Source organism: Trachinotus anak, unplaced genomic scaffold (genome assembly GCF_046630095.1).
Source record: "Trachinotus anak isolate AG129_WGS33_773 ecotype Australia unplaced genomic scaffold, CSIRO_AGI_Tana_v1 ptg000008l, whole genome shotgun sequence".
Lineage (NCBI taxonomy): Eukaryota > Metazoa > Chordata > Actinopteri > Carangiformes > Carangidae > Trachinotus > Trachinotus anak.
In genome coordinates, this window is record NW_027273859.1 from 21,994,632 (window position 1) to 22,018,333 (window position 23,702).

Here is a 23,702-nt window from a genome sequence, read left to right on the forward strand (position 1 = left end):
GCGCCCCGTCAGGAGACGAGCATTCACTATATTTATAGCCCACATGAATGATGCTACTTGTCAGAGTTTCGGCGCACCTCCTAATCTCTGGAGAGCAGAGGCTGTGGCACAAACAGATCTCATGTTAAGTAGATATGGATCCATGGGTGTTTGGGAAAGTAATGGTGAAAACAAGGTGATCGCCAATCACTTGTTTGTGCGTCCTGGTGTTGCCGCACCACTCTTTAGTGGCCTTCACCGGAAGTCTGACCTCTGCATGGTCCAGGATGGCCCTGTGACGCTCCCCACCACCAGCCCGTTTTCAGGGTAAAAACTTTTTAAGGTTACTTATTTTCTGAGTAAACGCTGCTGAGCCCTGAGCTCAGATCCAGCGGAGCACCTTAAAGCACCTTGGTTCAGGTCAGGGAAAGATGGTGGTTTTGGGTAAATGGATCCTAAAGAAATATGCTGCGTCTGTAATCACTTTCTCTGTAGGATATTAAATCAAACATGGATCGTTCTCTAAACTTAACTAAGTAGCCTACATAGGCCTAAAACAAATTATGTTTTGCTGGCTGTGAAGATACTACTAATGGGACTATGTTCATTTGGCTATCAACATATTTGATTAAAGACATATTTGTTGTGGGTGTTTAGTTGTATAGGAACGTAATTTTAGGACTAATTTTACTGACTAATGTTGACATTGATTATACAGTGGATGTCCTCCATATTACACTGCATGGGCATGAAGAGCCGATTCAATTATAAATCTAACCAACACAACAAAGCCTGTATTAGCCCATAACGATATAAACACATGCAATAAGAGACACGGGTTTGTTTGTTTTTTAAATCTTTGCACAGAGTTTGGTGAAACTAAATAAATAGCTGACTAAAGTCTATGCGTTCTTCAGCCACTAGAGGGCGGAATAAACCACTGTTTCTCTGTAGTATGGCCAAAGCACAGTCTACTGTTATCACCAGTCTTCACTATGTAAGTTGTATGGGTTCTTGTCACACATCCCATCATAGCCTGTAAAGGGGTGTTTTATGTCTCTTTCTCCAATTCTAAGTAATTTAAGCCAAATGTTTTAGAACACCTACATTTCCAGCTCTTATTTAAACTTTTAACTAAAGGCTACATAATTTTATGTTTCAGTGTTTTTTGAGGAATCATGGAATCTTCTTGTTGAACTATATATAATATGAATTTTTGACTCATCCAGCAGCTGAACGCTTGTGTTTCCACAATGGAAATCAAACGTTGTTTAGAAAGTTCGTCCCTACACTGCTGCAGAATTTCCCACAAATTGCAGTTGCAGGTAGCTTTGCTTTCACCTTTTGTCCAGTTCACTGGAAACCGGCTCCATTTGGTTTAAGTCTGTGGACTGTGCTGGTCTTCCATCATGTGAAGCCATCGTTCCATTCTTAATGTTTTGGGTCATAGGATGAACTCCTGACCAACCTGTTTGTCCTCCCTTGTTACTTGTCTTTTTCTATTTTTTTATATATATATATATATATCACCATTCTGATGACAAAATACAAGTATACAATATACGATTACTTCCATACAGTATTGTTCTAATAATGCCTCAGAGGGTGCATTGATGCAGTTTGATCCAACACAGACAGAAGGTTTGTAAGTCATCAGTTAAAGTTGGGCCACCTGTAGCAACTGTTTGCATTAACTTTCAGTGCTTCATTTGTGTCTAATGCTGCAAGTTACTTCTTGAACTTCTTGATTTTTCATTTTTTTTGGTGACATTTTGTTTTTTAAACTGGAAAAATGGGGATGTTCCAAAACTTTTGACAGGTAGTGCCAGTTTGTAAATCCTAATGTAGGAAAGTGTGATCCACTTACGGTAATGATGTAGAAATGCTTTTGGTTCACTGCTTTTTCTCCTGAAGCTCTGTCAACAAACATACACTTGAAAAGAAGTGCAATGGGAAAGTTGACATCCATTTAATCTCAAGCGCACATTAATCTTACACATTTGACAAAATCCTTTTCTTGTTTTCATGTAAAAACATGACGTCACTGAAACGCTCTTTACAAGTCTCTCTGAATAAACACTTTGCGCAGTTAACACATGTTGGCAGAGTCTTCTTTTCTTTCATAAAGTCAAGGTGCTTTACAAGAAAACAAAACAGTAGAATAATAACATTTAGATCACTTAATTAAAGTCAGAACTTTAAGATGTGAATAGAATGTAAACTGAAAAATGATAAAAGATTCATTTAATCCTGCTTGTGCTGTTATTTTTAGGCCTATTACCTCAGTCACTTTAACAAGATGTTGACCTCTGTCTGTTTTATCAGGAGCTTGTTGACTTGTTGTCACGGGATTTAAAGTCACCCAGGTCTTCTTGTAAGCTTGACTGTGCTACATAAATCAGAGCAGAGGTAACCCCCCCCCCGCCCCCCGCCCCACAGCTCCACAGTCGCACAGCTGCACTGCTGCCCGTCTGTGCTGTGCAATGACGTCCTGAGCACTTCTGTTGCACACACGTCTTCCCCTGCACAGATGAGTAACAGCAGCCAGGGTTGGTCTCTTGTGCTGCCCCCCACAAGTTTTGGCAACGTGTTGATGCTCCTCTTCAACATTTTCCTGGCTGCAGCCATCGTTTTCCTCAACGTGTCTGTGTCGCTCTCCATACTGCTGAACAAGGCGCTGCGCAGCGAGAACCGCGTCATGTACATGCTGAGCACCTGCCTCAGCGACGTCTGCACCGGCGTGTCTTATTACTACGCCGGTGTTCTCGATGTGAGGGACTCCTTCGACTCCCCCACCAGAACCTTTTACATCGCACACACATTTCTCGGTCTGTCTTACATGGCCATCCTGGCCGCGCAGGCTGACAGGTACCATGCGGTGGTGTCACCTTTTAAATACTCCCACCGCATGACCCGCAAGAGGACCCTGATGGTCATCTTTGCCTACTGGGTCTATGCTTTCTTCATCGTGGCCTTGAACAACCTGGTCACGGTCGGGGTGGCCAAACAGATCACCAGCATTGGGACGTTTGTGGGGAACATATTCACAGTGATCATAATGATAGGGCTGAATATTAGACTGTTCATCATAGCCAGGTTCCAGCTGGAGAGGGAGCCGCCCTCCGAGGAGAGGGAGAGCAAGCGCTCCTCGGTGTATCTCATACTGGTGGTGGCTGCGTTTTTCTTAGGGACCTGGCTTCCTATATTCTCCCACGTTATTGCCTGTAATTTCTTTGGTTTACCCTGTTCCACGTTTAAGAATGAGGGCACTGACCCTCTTCGCATCTTGCCCCGAGTTAACGCCGCCCTGACCCCCATCCTGTACATCAGAGGGTGCAGCCCCCTCAGAGCGACGCTGTTCACCAGAGTGTGGAGACCCTGCTGTAGGAGGAGGTAAGAAGGTGATGGTGTTGTTGGCTCCTCTGCGCTGTCCTGAGATAGTCTCGTCTGGTTTTCACAGGTTTTACGCAAAGATTTGCTCACACCCGAACACAGAGTCACTTTATAGATGCTGCAGAAAACTTTTTGGTTTATTTGTTGTTGTTTTGTTTTTTTTTAACCCTAAAATAATGTATGTATGACAATAATCTGAATGTTCTTTCAAATATTTACCTTGTGCTGTGACTGTAGGGGAAGGCTCCAGTGAAACAGATTTTTTTTTTATGGCTTTTTTCGGCTTTGTTTTGTACTTTATGCCTTTGCATGTTTTTAAATGGTCGGTTTGATGTGGATCTTGTTTGTTTGTTTTCTCTTCCATGACAGATGTCCTAAGTGTTGAGTTGGTTTGTCAATAAATAACTCAATCTTGAAATTGATGCAAATGTCTTTTTTCCCCCCCTTCTCTTTCATTCCCTTCATGAAGCTTGTGTCCTGGACGACTTCTCCCCGTTAATCACCCAGTCCGGGCTGCTTAGTGGACGGATGTCAAAGTCAATGTCAATGTTGTTTTAAAATCCACGCCAACACAACCAAACTGATCGCAGACCGGTGGGGATCCACGCCGGCGGTCAAACGCTGAAAACACAGCTCAGGCTCAGGGTTTCTTAGAAGATGCTGGAAATGCTTCATCCAGTTTCCAGTGTTGTTCCCAAATCACAATGAACAATAACTGTAGATGTTTTTTTTTTTAAATTTATTTTGAAATTACAAATGAACACTGGCATGCTTGAAATTAGTTATTTTTTATACCACATATGTCAATGAATAAAAATCAAAGGTTGTCAGTGACTGAGACTGAAGCTTTTTGTCATATCTGTCAGACATGTTTTCTTTATTATTCATCACTTTTCGATTCTCTTAATAAGCTTCCTCAGGCTTATTGGAAACAATATGAACTAAAGGGACAAGTGTGCCGACTTGTTCTGACAAGCCTCTGGTATCTTAGTGTTTCCCTGACTCTTCTGCTGTAGTACATACAAACAAAAAATAAATTCCCACTGGACACAGACTGATTTACGTAACATCACTTCTAAAGTTTATGACGTGTGGCTCGTAGCCACCGTTGTTAATCCTGATGGATCCTCAGCCGGGGCGAGTCAGTAATCTACAGACACACAGGCAGTGCGTCTCAGCACCTTGATTACGCAACTCTTATGCGCCGAGCTTCCCCGCAGAGGATGCAGTTTCCGCGGCAACCACAGAGTGTCAGAAGAACACTTTGGCACAGCGCCATAACCTGGACATCCAGCGGGAAGTGAACCGTGAGCATAAATCAGGGGAGACCGGACTGATACTATATCTGGATGAGTGTGCATTTCCTGGGGGGCTTGTAGATTCATTAACAGCCTCAGTCAGGTGCCGTCATCAAAGTAATCTCGTTGATACAGATCCGATAAATGTTATGGTGGCCAAGCCCATCAGTGAGGTTGTATCCTGTGTGCTATTGGCTGAAGGTTGGTGTAGGTCTTCTGTGTTGAGAGGAGGAGCCAGCCGACGGCCACACTTCCGCACATCTGGTGCCCAATATTTGAACCACAGCCATTTCCTCTCTCTCTCTCTCTCTCTCTCTCTCTCTCTTTCTCTCTCTCTGCTGTTACCTCTTAAATCGTCTGACTAGCCCAGAAGATTGGTCACCAACCGGACTGTACATACTCTTACACAAAGGACCCCGGAAACATCTGAAAAAAACATGAAAAACATGCACACAAATCATATTTAGTTTGAGTATTGCGCGCATGACCCCTGTCAAAACTACCAAACAGTATAAAAAGTGGACTGATACACATTCTTGCAGAGTCACTGAGATTTGAGATGAGTCTCAGATTGTTACTATCGTCTTCAGTCCAACTGACGAAGTGGTTTTAAAATATGGACCAACACTGAGGATGCTGGTTTCTTTCCAACAGGCGCATTAAATGCATTACGTGTTAAATGTGCACTGCAGAGAAACCATTCATACACTGCAAAAAAAAAAAAAAAAATTCAAATCAATCTGAATCCGTGCAACGAGCTTTTTATTTTTAAACGGCGGAGTCATACAAGATCATTTCGTTGGCCTGCGGAACAACCCTGATTAAAACGCTTAGTAATCAACAGTACCGCTGTATTTCAACGCAGGGTCGACTAACACCGGGTTTCTACAGCAGGCGAAACTGCGAGTTGCTGTCACACCCTCTCAAACATTATTTGTCTTTTTTCAATTAGGATTTTGAACTAGGAACCGGTCTAACCATTACTCAATATCACTTATCAAGTCAGACATTTTTTGCTGCGCAGACCTGCATTCAGCTGTGTGGGACCATGGCTGAGCCGTGCTGCTGGGAGAAGGAGGCCTAAACCACAGTTTGAAACACAGCAGACCCCCCCCCCCCGCCCCCCGTCCCCTCTCCTCCTCCGCCTCCCTGCCTTTCTTTCTCTCTCTGCCATCTTGCAGGTAAAGTTGCCAGGGGTCCTGGGGCTGAGAAAGTGGCCAAACCCTCCCACTGTGGGATGTTTTCTCTGCTGCACTCTGGGCTGGTTTCTATTCAAATGTGGGTCAGGGGTGAGGAAGCCTAACGTCATAAGCTTGCAACATGGCGTCCCGAAGGCTGTGAGATGAGCAAGAGGATGGTAGGCTAAAGAACGCTTGAGAACGATCCTACCGATGTAATAAGGTATTTAAAAGAAATTATTTCTCTTTGGCTTGGATTGTAAATGCGCCACGGAGCTGCTTTTACGCCCGTTTCGATCGGATCGGGGGGGTTTTTTTCCTTCTCCCAGCTGCTGCAAGGATCGCAAGGCTTTTCGGCGTTTACGGTGGTGTTTTTTCCACGGCGTGCCAACAAAAAGGGGCTCCGCTGGTGCCTGCTCTGGCTCTACCAGTCTGCCTGGCAAGCCGAGGGATCGCACTGTATTTGTCCGGGTTCATCGCCGCTTCTGTTCGAAGCCGTCACACAAATCGCTTGCAAATGTTGTGGCGTTTATTTGGGCGTCGTGGGCTTATGGGAGATACCTCACGGGACGAGTGTGTACCAAATAATTACCAGGCTGGCAAAGCGCACACACACACACACACACACACACACACAGAGAGAGGACCCACTAACGTCTCGTCGCAGAAATGCTGAAATGTTTCCACACTTTTACCCCGTTTTCTCTGCTTTAGAATCCAGCCAGTTCAATGAAGTGTTTGCCAACATATAAGGTAACGAGGTGAAGGTTTCATCTAAGTCGATCCCTGTCATGTAGCCTGATGATAACGCTGACTTTTTTTTTTCCTCCCTCCCCCCAAAATAGCGGTAAATTGCACTGAATGTGTTTAAAAATGAAGCCGGACTCATCCTGTGGATTTTACGCACGGTATCTTGCGCAATCGGTATCCTGATAATCGTAAAGATGTTAACAGCCGATAACCGTAGTGTAATCTGCATTGTTTATATGTAGGGTAAGCCACCTTGGTCGTAGGTATAGCTACTTAAAAAAAATAATAATAATAATAATACAGGCTTGGCTTGCTAATATACCCAGTGCAATGTAGACGCAGCTGCCTCTATGGTTTAAAACGTTGTCTTGTGAACGAGAATTGTCTGGATGCAGGGGGTTGTATATGTCTTTATAGCCTATAGGTGGGCGACTGCTGTACATCGACCATCTTTGTGATCAGCTCCAGCGTGGGTGTAGCGTTACACTGTGACCCAAAACTGCTGTTCCGTGTAGAGACAGCGTTGCATGATGTTCATTTCCACATGTAAATGATCATTACGATAAAGCCAAAAAAAAAACAACAACAAAAAAACAACTCACATCGGAAGGTTGAGCATTTGATTATCAAACTCAGGAGAACCACAGATCACTTGGTGGCTGTTAAAACAATGTATGTGCTCAGGTGTTAAGGCAGCTTGGCTTCTCAGGTGATTAGAGTTGTTAAAGTACCAAGGGGCATGGAGATAATAAGGCACAGGAATGTCAGTAATGTGGGTTCCTCTGACTGGCTGCTGTTTTTGTATAACCCCAATTTTTTTTTTTTAACCACAGGTCTGTTTTACATTGCTTAGTTTCAACTTAGGAAAATGACAGCTAGATGTTATTGTGATAAGACACTTCTGTTGTATTAGAGTTAATGGAAATGGGGTACCCACGCTGTGTGTGACAGTGTAGGAATGGGAAACTCTCTCACAGTAATTTGGCCAGTTTTTGTATGAAATGTGTCACACTTGCTGCTTGACGTAAAAAGTGTCGCCCCAGCAGAGGCCAGAGGTTCTCACTCGTCCAGTGCCAGGCCAAGTTGGTTAGCCACAACGTTTTTCCTGTTTTTGTTCTTGTCATACATGACTGAATGGTTTTGCATAGCCTTGTTTGCTGCTTAAGCTCACAAAGTTAGCTGTTTTCATTCTTCAGATTGGATAGGCCCAGGGCAGTTCCTTGCATCAAACTAATTTTAAGTTGACAGATTGTCAGGAGTTTTGACAAATGCGAAGTTTCACTGTTATTTTTACACAAATATGAAGACAAATCCATCTATTTTCACAACCTCTTATCCAGTTCAGGGTGGAGGGTGCTCTAGCCTATAATATGAAGATTATAGGATTATATTTGGGCTGGTTACACCCACACAGAAGTTTGGTTAAAGTGTGCAGCTTCTCTGCCTGCCAGGCTAGAATTTGCCCAAACAACTTTTCAGCTGTATTGCTGAAAGATATTTAAGGCTCGATGGGATACATCAAAATACATTTTAAACTTTATGTACATAATCTAATTTGATGAGGCTTGTAAAGCTGGAACATGGCTCCTGGCTGAACTGCCTTAAGCATGGAGACAATGCTGCATCTGTAACAGTAATAAGCTTTGCAGACCGGCAGTACTGAGTGTGTAGTTCATGTGATCCCGGTGTTTTGAAGACGGTGTCTTTTACAAACTTAAGCAGGTATGCAGAAGTTCTGAACTTGTGTGAGTGAGGATACTGTGTTGAATTTTCACCACTCCTTTAGACTATGAGGCAGATGTTTAGCCAGCTGGTATCTCTACCATGAAACCTCACAGGCATGAGGGGGAAACATGACCAAAGAGTGCAATAAAGTTATGTCATTGCCAATTCTAACCATCTGCATAAGGTAGACGTTGTCTACATTATACGTAGTAATAAGTGTCAAACAAGTTTATTCAGTCAAGTCAACTGATCAGTGTGACTAGTTTCAGTGATTACTGTGGACTACAAAGTAGCAGGCCTGGAGGGTAATTTGAGGCCTGTGTGTTTGGGTGTGTGTGTGTGTGTGTGCGCGCGCCTCATGATCCTCATGATCGGCCGTTGGTCTTGCCTCAACCTTCTTGTCCCTTCCCCTTCTCAATACACACACGGTATCCTGTGTACATTGTGATCATGGCTTACAGTGGCGTGTGTGGGCAGCGCACTGCAGTAAGAAGGTTACTTAGGCTATATGTTCTGCTGACATGTTGGACGAGGACTTATAGATTGTGCTGGGCTGTCGTATCTACACGGATCTGTCCGTTCCGTTCTGCCCTGCCTGTTGGAGGGCAGTTTGGTCTCGTTCAGTGGCTAAAACACCTCAGGGCAGGGTTGTTGTTGTCTTTGAGAAGAAGAAACAGTCTGTGGAATGTAGTGCTGATAGCCAGAAGGTTATGCAGTGTGTAAAGGCTGAAGGGCTAGGAGGAGGGGGTGGCAGCTCTCTAAAACCTTGGACCATACAGGATCTTTCCTTACCCAACATGCCCTCTGTCCTTAACCTAAGCATTAGGCACCAGGTCATGTGGGTCTGCTGCTTTTTATGTGGGGTTTTATCTCATCAGCAAAGTTCATTCTCTTAAGACAGAGGCCACTTTACCACACCAATCATATACTCGTTAGTGAAGCGGTTGATTACTTCACTTTTGGTGAGGATATACAGCTGGATTCACTGTGTGGGTGTCGGTTATGAACCAGTATTGCTGGCAGCCTCAGTGAAAGTCTCAGTGTTCTTTCAGTCTTTATTTAATTTCTCCAGGGGGCACTTTGAATGCAGCAACTCAGCCACAAAATACAATGCAACATAGACGACACACAGAGATGCACACTTATACATAAACCCATGGCAGCAAGAAAGAAAGAGAGAGTGGTAACTCCAAGCTATTTGTGCTTCAAGTGCTATAAGCTTTTGCTAAAGTAAAATACATTTTATATATATTAGGAATTTGAAAGGATTTAGATACGATGGGAGGATATTTAACACTTGATTTTTAGACTTGTTAAAATTAAGTGAAACCAGGAAACGCAAAAGATAAGCCATGTATTCTGTGCATTGAATTCCACCTGGTCCCATTATGTTGCTGCTTCCTGGTTCTTGTCAGATACAGCTGCAGAGGAATTCATAATGACAAAGTGAAAACATGTCTTTAGATATATTTTTTTCTTAGAAATTCAATAACAATCAAAAAGTCTCTGTAGCCACTGTGAATATAAGAAAAACACTGGACTGGATGTTTGATTTTCCATTCTGTATTTTTAGCTTCATAGAAATGACTGCTGATCTCTGCCTGTACATTAATACCCCCCCCCCCCCCCCCCCCCCCTCTCAAAAAAAATCTGGTGTTTGGCCCTGTCCTCATATCTTGTCCTCAATATTTTATTGTACCTTCTTAATCGTGACGTTAAATTGCCCCGTGCTGATTGAATAATATTGGCCGAGTTGAGGCAGCTGCAACCAGCACCGTCACAACAATAGATGTGAACGAGGGGAATTTTGGGAAAGTTTTGGGTGTGTGTGTGCTATTTTTGAAAGCAGGGTAAAGTATACTTGTATACCTGTTACTCCCTCTAGACTTGGCTGTGGCCTTAGTGTCTAGTATTACCTGTGGCTGACATGCACACCACAGAACACATTTCATTCATGACCTGTTGTCATGAGTTGTTAAGACTCACACTACTGTTTTCTCACATGAGGAAAATATTTTCCCCTGAATTCACTGATGTTAATGCCCTGGTGCAAGAAAATGCTGAAATGAAAAAGGTGTTATTTAGACAGGCTTTTTTTTCACATAGAAATACACCCATGGGTTTGATTACATGTGGAGTTGTACATGTAAGAGGCCTCATGTGCTTGTGTGAGTGTTTTAATGTGTGTGAGAGAGTCTTGCCTTTTCTTCCCTTGCTGCACAGCACTGGCACATCTGGGGTACACAACAACCATTGACCCCCTCCTGTGCTGAAATGGATGGGGCTCTTTTCATTCCACTGCACCCTGGGCAGGACTTGTTTGTCTGCAACATGGCTGAACCGCCTGACAGAAAATTAGTCTTAATTGGAAGAGTTCTACCCAGACTGCAGCAGGGATACTGTAATTCATGTACTCCCCCCCCTTCAGCCATGCAGCACGAGGGTCATGCACCTGTTCACTAGCATTTATATCCAACAATGATGCAGAAATTCATGTCTTCATGAGACAGGGAAGATCAGCCTTCACCTTGTCCTAATGTTTCGGAGCTTTTGTACAGCAGGACGTCTCTTCTGCAGCTTTTCAGAGTTTATAACTAGAATTGGATCAGCGTCCAGAATTCCAGCAGATGCTCTGCATCAGAACTATTCAACCATTTGCCACAGAGACATGAGTGTAGGTAGGGTTTTATTTCAAGCAAAGACCACAGCAGGTGATTTCACTTGTTATTTCATCCTCTGTAGTCGCTGGCTGGAACAAAAAACCTGCATATTCTGCTCAACATGACACCTTTTTGAATAGCCCGGCTTTCTATATATCACAAGAGAAAATTAAATTCAAGACTGAAGGGCATGTTTTAAATTTAGTGCAAAAATATAAGACTGGACTAAGGTTTTGGATGAAACTTTACTTGTGTTAAATTACTTATTTCTCTTTTAGAGGTATGCTTTCTCATTTCAACAAAACTTCCCTAGGTATTGTCAACTTACTGCAGTTGTCCAATTTCTAAAACATTATGAAACACACAAAACAGTTTTCTTATAAATGACCTATAGGATTAAGGCAAACCGGTTTAACACTGCTAGATTTCAGCTGGCGAAACCTGATTTCTTTGCCATGTGTATGCTTAACAGGCTTTCTGAAAAGGTTTTTTTTTTTTTTTACTTGTGTGCTTGTGCATGACAAAGACTTCAGACAGGGAAAGTCTCGCTTTGGCAGCAGTGTGGCAGGATGAAAGGAAACATCATTACTCGTATAAGTGCATCCTTGTAACCAATCCGAAATCTGATTAAAATCGCGATAAGTAAGCTGCTTTCCACAGCTGAACAGTGGACTATTTGTAGAAACATGCAAGGAAATTTTGTCTGCTCTCTGCTGAAGCTAAATGCTCTGGGCGAGGAAAAGATTCCCCACCATTAATACACTGACCGTCTGCATTTACCTGCGCGTTTTTACAGCATTCTCAAATTTGCTGCCTCAGCCTGAATCGTGACGTTGTAATCGTGTTCACATCATCAGGGAGATGTGTGTGTTTGTGGTGTTTTCCTCCGATGCAGCAGATATAACGCAGGTGAAAAGGAACGCACAGAGTGGGTAGCTGAAAAGCACAGCTGTTCTCTTTAATCTCCTCATTGTACTGTGAGCCATTCCTTTTGCTCACGAGAGAACTGAAACTCGGATAATTGCAGTACCCATGAGTCCTGCTTGGATCAACCTTACCCATGCAGCAGCGTCAGCCATGTTGAAATGGCTCAGAGGTGGTTGCTCAGTGTTTGTATTTCAAACTGGCTTTGTACCATCCCCCTAACCCCTCCCCCACTCCCTCTGCCCACCAGTATACTCTCTGGGTGTGTATGTGCTGTGTGCATGTGTCTAAGAGCACCTTCTGCGAGTGTGCACACACATCAAGGCCCTTTGCTTGTGTGCATGATTGGCTCTTTTCCCCTATCTGCTTAAAAAGAAATCTTCTTCCTGCACATCCAGCTCTTGTCTCCGTCTGTCGCTGCACAGTGTGACAATCCGCCCCCTTTTTACAGCCATTACTGTACATTGTTTAAAAGAATTGGTGTGAAAGATAACCCTGCAATAAAGCCCAGGCTGATTATGTTTTTAAAATCCTTCTCAGCCTTGTTTTCTATTGGTGGTTAGCTGATGACCTTTCGCAGTAGCGAGGTGTGTTTTGTTATTGCGCCACAGGACTTTGCCTCACCTCTGCCCTCTCTCCTGGCTCTCTACCCTCTGTTCAGGAGATTAGTGCCACAGCCCACTGCTCTCTCAGTCACCTTCGCTGCATGAACGCTGACTGTGAAAGGTTTTACTAGCTCGCTGTTTAATCCATAAACTCCTTGGAAACAAGGATGCAATGACAGGCAAAAGTAAATGAAGTAAAGCCAGATCATCCAGATCTCTGGTGTAACCAATTTAATTTAGAGGAGACCAGCCTTAATTCACTGCTGGGGGCACTTTGACACTGACTACTTTTCAGTCCCAGATCAACACAAAGGATATGTTATCCTGATCATGTCTGTCAAGTCTGTGTAAACATCCCTGTCTGCTCATCTCCTCATCAGCGGCCTCCTGAAACAAGTCAAGGTTGAGGCCCAACAGTAGGTTGCTGTGTTTTTAAAATGCGGTTGGCTTCTCTATCATTAAGCCACAGTCAGTTTTTGAAAAGGTTAACACTGCAGGCAAGGTAAGTTGATCCTGTGGCTGTGCTTGAAGGGCAACATCTACCCTGGTCTGCAGTCCAAGCCCAGGGCTGGCTTCGGTTGGTATGTGGTGCCATATTTGGTCCGAGCAAGTCTTGTTTCTCACAGCTACCAGGGATCTTGCCATCTCTCAACCTCCCTGTCAGCCTGTGCAGAGGGTTTAAAAAATACTGGAATCCAATCCTGCTGGAAATGCTGCTCGCCAACTACATAACACACGTATGAACTAGTCATCCTGCATACTGGAAACATCGTTCTAGCTGTTCTGGCAGTATCGTCTTTCTAATAGTTCATCCATCCCTGCCTTCCAGCATAACTGTAAGGCAGTGATGCTGGAACAGAATAACAGTCTCATTATGATATTGGAAACGTTTCTCCAAACTGCAAAGAGCACCGTGCACTCGCTGATGGAGCTGCTATGGTGGTGCAGACCTATCTGTCCCCAGTGGTATTAAGCCTGTTTTCCTGGGCAGCACCATTGGAAGGGGAGCTGGGCCTACACGTGTCCCACCCTAGCTGCATATAGATCAGCCGTAATCCATTAGCAGCTCCCTGGAATCCAGCCGGCACGGCAGAGCACCGGAGGGGCCAGGGGGAGAGGGTAGCTGTGTGGGTGATGGGGGGAGGAGAGAGAGAACGCAGAAGAGGAGGAGGGGGGTGGGGGATGGCTTTTTTTTTTTTTTTTTTTTTTTTTTTTTTGAGCTGGCTTCTCTACTCTGAGCCCAGCCCCCTTTTATGTTGGACTGCTGGAAAAGCCTCTTGAATCCCCCCATAAAGCCTGCAGAGGTGTGTGTGTGTATGTTAAGAGAGAGACTTGACTGATATATGGCTTCCTGGCTGGCATCGTAGCAGAGGCCCTTCTTTCTCCAGCAGCCCTCTTCTTCCTTAATGCCTGCCTGCAGGGTTGAGTGCCATGTGCCCCTGTAGCACACTCTGCAATTTAACAGCAGAACTGGGTTATGTATTTCAGGATGGCTCATTATGATTCATGTTGGGGACGGCAAATGGTTCCTGCGATGTGCCTTCGTGCCCGGTGAGAGGCTGGTGAGGGTGGGAGGAGAGAGAGAGTGTGGAGGAGAGGAGCAGAGGAAAGACGGGGGAGGGGAAGAAGACCATGAGGAGAAATGTCAAAGCAGAGAAGGCAAGCCCAGGCCTGGACCTGAGAGTAATGATCACTCCAGCTGATTGTATCAGCTACTCTGACTGTTCCAACAGAGCCGGTTTGATACATCAGCCAGCCATCTCCAACTTAGAAATTTACCCCTTGCTCATGCACAGTGTTTGCTGTTGCCTGTGATAGACTGTTTTTCCAACAGTGTGTTGTTCTTATCATCCAAACCTGTGATATCACTTTCTTCAGTGGATTTTGTAGTTTCTCATTAGAAACTGTTTAGTGATTGAGGAGCTTTATTGTAGGCCAGTATGTCCAAAGCTTTGTTTTAAGACAGTTGTGAAAGCTGAATTGAATTGTTATAGGAAATGATGAAACTAAATACATAGTGACTCTGAACTACATTCTTAATCTTTATTCAATTGATCTTGGTTAGTATTATTTAAAAAAACAAAAAAAGGGAGAACAGACTTTGTAGGCAGAATAAACATTGTTTTAAAACTGATATGTTTTAAATGTTTTTGATAAACAGCTTCTGTCACTCCAGCTCAGATGAGTAAACCACTCCTTTCCTGTTGTATATTATGAAATATATTTTTCAGTCAATCTCTAAGTTGGCACTGGGTTAAAATGGCACATTTTCATATGTGTTTAGGCCCTGAGCTAAGCATTTCTCTGCATTACTGTGTAATCTCCTGTAATACGATATACACTGCTCTGATCAGGGGTATTAAAGATGTGTGTCCATTTTCCCAGCATTCCCAGGGCTTTCAGATCATGTTCAACATTAGTCAGTGACAGACCAGGCTGCCACTTTACTGTTTCTAACATACTTGACTTGTGGGTCGGCTTTTTGCATCAATTGCATTAAATTTCTTGAACAAACTTTGTGTTTTCAGTGTCAGTCTAGAAATTGAGCACCGTGGTATGTAACAGGTCATCAGTATGTAGTTAAACAGCGAATGAGATTCATCTGCCCTAATTCCATAAATGAGGGCCTCTCTGGAGGATCAGGTGGTAGTATCCTTGTCTTTGAGCAACACCCCCCCCCCCCCCTCTTCTGCCTTAGCTCCTGTGTAGTTTTACCTGCTCAGGTGTCACCTAATCCCTCCCCCCGGCCCTGCTGTGCCACCGACCCCCCCAGCCCTAGACAATGGGGCAGGGCTGACATTACCATGACCTAATGGAGACTAGACTCAAAGAGGGCACCCCATCGAAACTAGAGTTACTCTGCATAGATAGAGAAGAGAAGCTGAGAGGAGGCATCTCAGAGAAGTAGTTACTTTACCCTTTGTGCTTCCCCGCCCCTTTGGCTTTTGTACCAGAACTGTTGCAATGTGCACAATCAGAACTTGATCCATGCAGAGTTGCAATTTGTTTAAAAAGGAAGACAAAAGGGAGGGAAGGGTTCCAGTTTCTAAGCTGCCATGTGATTATGTGGCATGCTGTGCTAACAGTTTGTTAATTTCCCTCAGAGAGCTAAAAGCTTAGATTGATGTAGTCTCAGTGGGAGTCATAACACATGCAGTTTAACTATTGCATATGACAGACATGCAAGCATACACTTTAATCCTACTGAAGGCAGCAATAAACCTCAACCAAATTTGCACAAAAAGCTTCTGAAGCTTGCAAGCTCTGTTTTTCTACCAAGCCTGTGCATGCTGTGTTGACCAAACACATTCCTTGGTCAACATCTTTGGACTTTTTGTCATACATTGCCAACTTGAGTGTGGAAACATTTTGTATCCTCTTTTTTTCATTTATATACTCTGGATTGCACACTGTATTGAATAAAAATGTCATGCTATCAATCTAATGCTTAATGTCCATAATGATGCTGACCTTTTAATTTTTTTCTTTCAGCTTCAGGTGGTGCTCGTGTAGGAAGAGAGAGAGCGAGAGAGAGAGAGAGAGCGAGAGAGAGAGTAGGAAAGAAGGAAGGTGGAAATGGAACTGCCAAATCATGCCAAACACCTGCTGCTGCAACTCAACCAGCAGAGAGCCAAGGGCTTCCTGTGTGATGTCATCATCGTGGTGGAGAATGCGCTCTTCCGTGCCCACAAGAACATCCTGGCCGCAAGCAGCATCTACTTCAAATCTTTGGTCCTCCACGATAACCTCATTAACCTTGATACAGAGATGGTAAATCCCTCTGTATTCAGACAAGTTCTGGACTTCATTTACACTGGGAAGCTCCTGTCCTCATCAGACCAGAGCAGTGAGCAGAACTTCAGTGCCCTCTTAACTGCAGCCAGCTACCTCCAGCTCCATGACCTCGCTGCTCTGTGCAGAAAGAAGTTAAAGCGCGGTGGTGGGAAACCCCTGCCGGGTAAACCCTCCACTCCAGGTCCCCTTTGCCGCTCACGCCTCAACAACCAGCGCCTTTCCTCTTCTACCCCTGCTGGCCCCATCAACCACTATCCTCCAACCCCTTCTGATGCCGACCAGCCACAGCCAGATGAAGGCCTTCGGGACAAACTCTCAGATGATGAGATGTTTGTTGGCAGCTCTGGGAAGAATGGGAACGGGGGGAATGGTGGCAGTAATGGTAACCTCAGCAGTGGCGGAAGTGCTGGGGAACCAGACCTTGGACTAGACCTTTCCAAGAAGAGCCCTCCCTCTGCGGGCACAGCCACTGATGCCCTCAGCCCACACAGCAACTCCCAAGAATCCCCTCAATCTGCCTCAGTATCCACAACCAACAGTGCCTCACTGGACGACTCCTCGACCACCCTACCAGGTGTAGACACCTGTGGCTCAGAAACCATGGAGCTCAACTCTTCCTCTAAAACCTCTGAGGAAACCCATAACCAGCCAGATGGGCCCCCACCCCAGAAGAAATCCCGGCAGGGTGCTCGCAAGAACGAATGGCCTAAAAGAGAGGCATCAGGGTTGAAGTCTGAAGATCATGACAGGCCCTTGGTTAATGGGGTGATTGTGGGTCCTAAAGACGGCCGCTCATCTGGGGTTGGAGGGGGCAGTGGTAGCAGCTTCGCCTCTGAACAGTCCTTTCAGTGTAAAGATGAGGAAGAGGGAGGAGAGAACGGCCAGGACCACAGTGAAGAGAGCGGACAGAGTGATGGGGAGAGTGCAGGAGGTGGAGGAGGAACAGGAGGGGGACAACAAAGCGCCAACTACGTGTACAGGCAGGAAGGTTTTGAGCCAGCATTCGGAGACAACCTCTATGTGTGCATTCCCTGTGGTAAGGGCTTTCCCAGTTCAGAGCAGCTCAATGCTCACGTGGAGACACACACTGAGGATGAGCTCTACATCAAAGAGGAGGGAGGAACCTTTGTGAAAGAGGAGGATGAGGAGGAGGCCGAGGACCTCTCTGCCCCTGTAGGTCCCTCCACCTTTGGCTCTGAAACGCGTCCATTCAAGTGCACAGTCTGCAGTAAGAGCTACAAAGACCCGGCAACGCTGAGACAACATGAAAAGAGCCACTGGCTGACCAGGCCCTTCCCCTGCAACATCTGTGGCAAAATGTTCACCCAGAGGGGCACCATGACACGCCATATGCGCAGCCACCTTGGCCTCAAGCCGTTTGCATGTGAAGAGTGTGGCATGCGCTTCACACGCCAGTACCGTCTGACAGAGCACATGCGTGTCCACTCTGGGGAGAAGCCGTATGAATGCCAGCTATGCGGGGGGAAGTTTACCCAGCAGCGCAACCTCATCAGTCACCTGAGAATGCACACCTCACCCTCCTAGAAATGCATCAAGCCAAAGAACTCTGGGAATAGAAAAAAAAATTTAAAAAAATTTCTCTACCTTTTTATCCATCTCAAAAGCAAAGAAACGCACACAAACACATTCACATGCAGACACACATAGTTCTACATATGAATTCCAGTTTACGACGCCCCGGCTAAGTGAATGATGTTGCTGTTTGCCACAGTGGGCTCTTGGTGACGGTGGGATCTTGTTGATGCAAGGATCGTGTCATCGTTTCTACCGTCTGCTCACCTCTCAGGAGTTCTAGAGGGACAATTTACTCCTGTCACTCTCCAAAGTCACGAAGCCATGGTGTGGAATGGCATGACTTCTGGTCTGCGTTGCAAGTCTGTCAAATGTGAATGTGGGTACTAATATAATGTCAAGCCCCCTCACCTGATACCCCTCAGCAGCCTTCCTCTCTTCTACCTTTGAGCATTGAGTCTTTGAGTTTTTCAGATTGTTCCTCAAACGCATTTACTTGAGAGTCCACTCTGTACTCTAGTGCTATTTTGACCAAAAACCCGTGCAAACAATACTGGCAATAATTCAGCAAAAAGATTATTTTTACCCTGACAGCTTTATATCCTTTGTTATGTTGGTGATGGGGATCTGTATGTAAGAGGAGGGATAACTGGGTTTGGGACCATCTCCATGCTTTAACTGAAAGTACTGCAAGGTTCACGGTGGGATGACATTGGATGAAGTTTTAGTTTTTACACATGACAAATACTCAGAAGTCCTCTCTGCAGCTGTTCACAGTAATATAGAGAGGATTTTCATTGTTTTTGGTTTTGCCTGCTAGTGCTTCCAGGAATTAATCCTGGTTGGGAAGATGAACCCCTTGAGGTACTTGTTTTACTTAAAGAACTTGTAATGTTTCAGTGAATGTTTAAACTGGAAGGTCTTGGGATTTTTCTTGTGGAGGGGAGGGATTTGGGTCGGGGTGGGTGGGTTTATGGGTGGGATGGTTAAATGGGGGGTAAGAAGAGGGTGTTTTAGACTGAACATTATGTTCAGTGGGTACGTTTATTTTTTTGTCTGTATAGCTTTCCTCCCCTCAGAAAAAAGAGAAGTCTATTTATATAGGCTTGTGACCTCGCTACCTCTGATTACTCTTACGAACTCTATGTTGATTAGTTGAAAGTTCCTATGTAATTAATTGTAAAAAGTGTGTAGATTATGGTAACTTTTCACCTGATGCTTTAACCTGCCCATCTCTCAACACAGGTTTTTTTAATGCTCATAGATTTTACACATTAATATTGTTTTAGCTGTTGTCTGTACTTGTCAAATATAGCTTTTTGGGTGCCCTGCTCAGTGTGGCCCCACCTCAAAGTGTACTGTAGCTTCTGCCTGGAGCAAATAGTGGTTGGTTAGTTAGTTAGTTTAGATGTATAGTGTTCCAAAGATCTTATGAATGTTGAGGAGAACAGAGCTAACTAACAAACATTGCTAGACAAGTTCATAACCAAAGTTTTTAAAAAGATGTACTTAAGATATATAGCATACTAAATTATTTCACTTTTGATTTCTTTTTGCTGTATAAAACAAATTATGAATTATATTCTAAGTCCAGACAAAGAAATCCACTCTTTTGATGGAGTTTTGGCCAATGACTCTGAGACTGAGGAAGGTTCTTGTGGTTTGCAAGGAAAGCTTGTGCTGATTGGTGGGCCGGTATAATGTAAACTTTACCACCTAACGGAACTGGTAAAGTTTAAAAACATGTTCCCCGAACATGTTTTTTTGTTTTGTTTTTTTTTTTGTTTCGTTTTGTTTCCAGAGTCCGTATCACTTTATATTCCCTGACTTTAAAAACAGGACTTGATGACTTGGTATGTGTTCTGTTCAGACCAAAAAAAGAAAAAGGAAAAAAAAGATAGGAATTATAATCAGAATTTTAATGTGAAGTTCAAGTTGCTTGTTAGTTTTTTTGAGCCAGACTTGTGAAAACTTGTAATAAGAAGGGAGAAGCAGAGATGCACTGGACAGCTGGACAACTCATCGGTCTCCTGCAGCATCCTTTTGTTCCTGATTGTATTTCAATATGTCACAGAATGATTTTAAGTTATTTTAAACCTTTAAAGCTTTACCTCGTCATAAGCAACCATAAGCTAGGAATGGCCCCTCTGTTGTCTGTCTGTTTCACTGAAACCTGTCCAGTGTATCTACTCTAACAGTCACACTGTGGAGCATGAACCTTCACTACAAGTTTTTGGTATAGGCATTCCTCTATTACGTTGGTTTATCTGTCTTCTTGATTTTTTTTTTTTTTTTTTTTTTTTTTAATTCCTCTTTCGTCCTCATGTTATGGTCTGTGAAAATGTTTGTTATCATAGGGATGCAGCTACAGTTACAAACATCACTACCGTTTTAAGGTACCTGCGTCCTGGACTCCCAGAGTTGTTACTTGGTTATGTTGGATGTCGGTGTCTTGCTGTTGAGCAGTTGCTTTTTAGTGATTGCATGGTACATCTATGAAATTTTCACACTCCCCTACCCCCCCCCCAACCACAAACATGTTATTTATCGCCTGATCCATTGTTGCTTGTGACCTCTTCTACCTTAAGAGGGAGTCCACAATGCATTGCCTTCAAACGTTATTGTACTTGTCAGCACTTACTGCAGTACAGCATAATGTCTGTCATGCAAAGGGTGTTTTTGTACAACAAGATCTCTAGCCATCTCTGCAGAAGACTTCGCAGCTGCATTTGAATGCTTGCTTGTTTGACATAACAAAGAAAAAAACAAAAAACTACGAACTCCAAACTGTGACCATACTACTACTACTACTACTATTACTACTACTACTACTACTACTACTACTAGTACTACTACTATTCAAATACTTCAGGGATTGTTCTGCATCTGTGAATGCAGACTCTCAGCTACATTTGTAAGACATAGTATTGTATCGATTTCTCTGTATTTTAATCATGGGAAAAGCAAAACACTAGTTTCATATTTAAGACAAACAGGGGGGTACTTTTTCAACTAACACAAAGAGCCTTGACAAAGGCGAGGCAGCTCGAAACAAGTCTACATTTTAGTTAGTAACACAGTATGTTAAGAAATAGTTGCAAAGTTGTACAAAGAACTAAGAAGAAAAAAAAAAAAAAGCTCATACCCAAATCCACAAACTATTTTTTAAACCAAAGCACATTTGAATGATTATGGAACCATGTGTGGCTCTAAAAAGAAACATATGTATTTATCTCATTGTTTACATAAACTCTTACAGTTTTACAGACCTCAGTCGAGGCTCGGCCAGTCAGAGGTGGTTTTGTGTGTATTTTTTTTTTTTTTTTAAAGGTGCTTTTCCACAGAGGTTGCTGCCAAAACAAAAGCATAGCGTCAAACATGGGTTGAACTGCTGCATATTCAGTGAAGAGGAGGGGTGTGTGGTTTTAGGGGCCACCCTGCCCTCCTCCCCCCTCCCTCCTCTGCCAGCTGGCTTTGGGGTGACCCTGCGCCCCAGTCCCCCTGCCCTCTGGCCTGTCTTCAGATGGGACCTCAGTCGATGGGGGTGTGCAGTGCATCCTTGATGTATTAATCAAAAGGCATTGTTAGTCAGGGTCTTTAGCTCAGTGTTGTGTCTCTGTGTTTACCCAAATGCACTTGAGGACTGCCTCTGCTGCTTGGGTCTCTTAATATGTAGGAGTGGGTGGGTGATGCTTGAATGATTTGGGTGGTTTTACTAACATGGTACATCTCTTATGCTGGCGGTTCTTGAAACCTATCTGGAGAATGTAGCTTTGATTTGTTCGCTGCATGTAAACAGGCTTATCTGGTAGTCTTAACTGTGAATGTTATTGTCGCTTTTAATGATGTTTTGAAACTTTTTTTTTTTCTTTAGCTGCCTGTGTTCTGTGGGTAAAAGCAGCACAAACCTCTGGCTGGCTGGGCCTCATACAAAGTTGGTGCAAACACTTATTGACTGTGTTCTTTTTTTCTTTTTTTTTTTTTATCAAATGTCTATTGTCAGTGATGAATGTATTTATTTCTGGTCCTGCCCTCACCTCTGCAAAGAATTTGCTCAGTGTGTGAGACTGAGGTGGAGGCAGGACCCCCTTTTTTTTGTTTTTTGTTTTAAGGATTTCAAGCTGAGAATCAAAAATGAGACACAATACATAGCCATTAACCACAATCTGTGAAGTTGACTTTTTTGTGGGAGAACTGATTTTTTTTTCTCATCTCAAAGAAAATGGTCTATGGCATTTAATATCTTCTTTCTCAGTTTACCTGACAGTCTGTAGGGTTTTTATTTCATGTAATTCACTGTGGGTTTTTTGTGCCCATGTGTTCTTGAGTTCTCACTGACTGACTGCACACTGCGGGAGTTGAACTTTAACCCCTTGTGTGTGTCTGTGGACACAGGCAGGACACTGTGACCTGCCTGTGCAGAGTGGAGGCTACTGTATCTTTTTCAAGCTTTGCTCTCCCTGGGTGTTGCCATGCTGCGGCCATCGAAAATAACAAACATTCACACAGCAGAAACATGCACATAATCAACACGTCTCTCCTCTGAACGGTAGTGTTCTCCCCGTGATTGTTACTGTTCTTGTCTTAAACCACTCGCCACTTCTTCCATCTCTTTTACATGACGTTTTTGTGTATTTTAGTGTCTATTAGTTCCACGTTGGAGGATTTTAGAAACCTTGGGTGAGATAGCTTTACTAAGTGCACTTTGTATGTTTTTCAACGCCTCTGGGAAGACCCGGACGCTCTCATATCAGTTCCCATTTTACTGACGGTTTACTTTTTCTCTTTCTCTTCTTACCTCATCATTGTTGCTGTGTGTTTGTTGAAATTTCATATCATTATGCAGTGTTACAAAAGCTTTAAAAACGAATATACAAAGCAGGAAACTCAACCGAGAGACTGGACTCGGCTGTAGTCATTCAAGTGTCCATCTCATTTCTTGGCATTATTGCTGTTACCCTGTGTACAGTTGTTAACTACAACCATCCTCTCCAGGCATTCGCATAGTAGAGGGCCTGGTCTGTCCAGTTATTATGGAGATGCTCCTTCTTACCTCGGCAGACTAAACCAAAGCCAGTTTTAAAATGGCCTCCAGCGCCATGAAAAACTTGTCTAAGCTTTACTGTCCCTTGCTTTATCTCAGATACACCTGACCCCCTGCTCTGGCCCTTTGACCCTCTGCTATCTCCGTTACTGCGCAGGCGACCGTATCCTCCACTCTGCTGGATTTTATATTTCACATCAGTATTTACTGTACCACTGTACCAGTGATGTTGTGCAGTAGTAACTAGAACAAAAAACACCAAATTACCTCAAAACTTTCAGTGTTTACAGAAATGTGCTATTTTGCCATTACATTACATCTCACTATTTAGATATATTTTTTCTTTTTAATTTTTCAATTTAATTTTTTTTTTTTTTTTGCCGTCCATCTGTAACCAAAATATCCTTTCTGAAATGGATTTGTAGCAGCATATTCTCATACATAACCTTTAATTTACACCTGTTTGTACATTTTTGAAGGCACCGTGTCACCTTGATGTGCACTGCGTTAATGGACAGGCATGATTAGCTGCTAAAAAATAATGCTTGAAGAGTTGATTAGTGGAGGTGCCCATGAAGTGGGTGTATCAGGCTTCCTCTCTGGTCCATTTTCTTCAGGAACAGCCTCTCAATAATGTATCAGGATCCATGGGCTGAGAGGCTCTGCAATGGACATGTAGGGTCTTTGCTAATGAATAATAAAAGGCCATGAACCCCCCCCCCCTCCTCCTTCCCCTCCTTCCCCTTGGCAAACACACCTCGTATGCAAAGGTGCACACACCCAGGTGCACTCTTGCTGGCATGCATACATGCGGATAC

General features: G+C 43.7%; 2 protein-coding genes and 1 long non-coding RNA gene across 3 annotated transcripts; 2 read left to right on the top strand and 1 right to left on the bottom strand.

The window, feature by feature from the left end:
• The first annotated feature begins 2,506 nt into the window (after nucleotides 1-2,506).
• On the top strand, nucleotides 2,507-3,986 carry LOC139624413 (melanocortin receptor 3-like). Its single transcript, XM_071483509.1, has 2 exons — nucleotides 2,507-3,372; nucleotides 3,842-3,986. The coding sequence occupies exons 1-2, from the start codon at nucleotides 2,510-2,512 to the stop codon at nucleotides 3,891-3,893; spliced, it is 915 nt and encodes a 304-aa protein (XP_071339610.1). The 5' UTR covers nucleotides 2,507-2,509; the 3' UTR covers nucleotides 3,894-3,986.
• A 124-nt stretch (nucleotides 3,987-4,110) lies between these two features.
• Nucleotides 4,111-5,833, bottom strand: LOC139624414 (uncharacterized). Its single transcript, XR_011691656.1, has 2 exons — nucleotides 5,697-5,833; nucleotides 4,111-5,096 (listed from the first exon to the last, which is right to left on the bottom strand). It is a non-coding gene; the product is annotated as an uncharacterized lncRNA (long non-coding RNA).
• On the top strand, nucleotides 5,425-18,776 carry hic2 (hypermethylated in cancer 2). Its single transcript, XM_071483508.1, has 2 exons — nucleotides 5,425-6,071; nucleotides 16,005-18,776. Exon 2 carries the CDS (start codon nucleotides 16,089-16,091, stop codon nucleotides 17,850-17,852), a length of 1,764 nt encoding a protein of 587 aa, XP_071339609.1. The 5' UTR covers nucleotides 5,425-6,071; nucleotides 16,005-16,088; the 3' UTR covers nucleotides 17,853-18,776.
• Nucleotides 18,777-23,702: the final 4,926 nt, after the last annotated feature.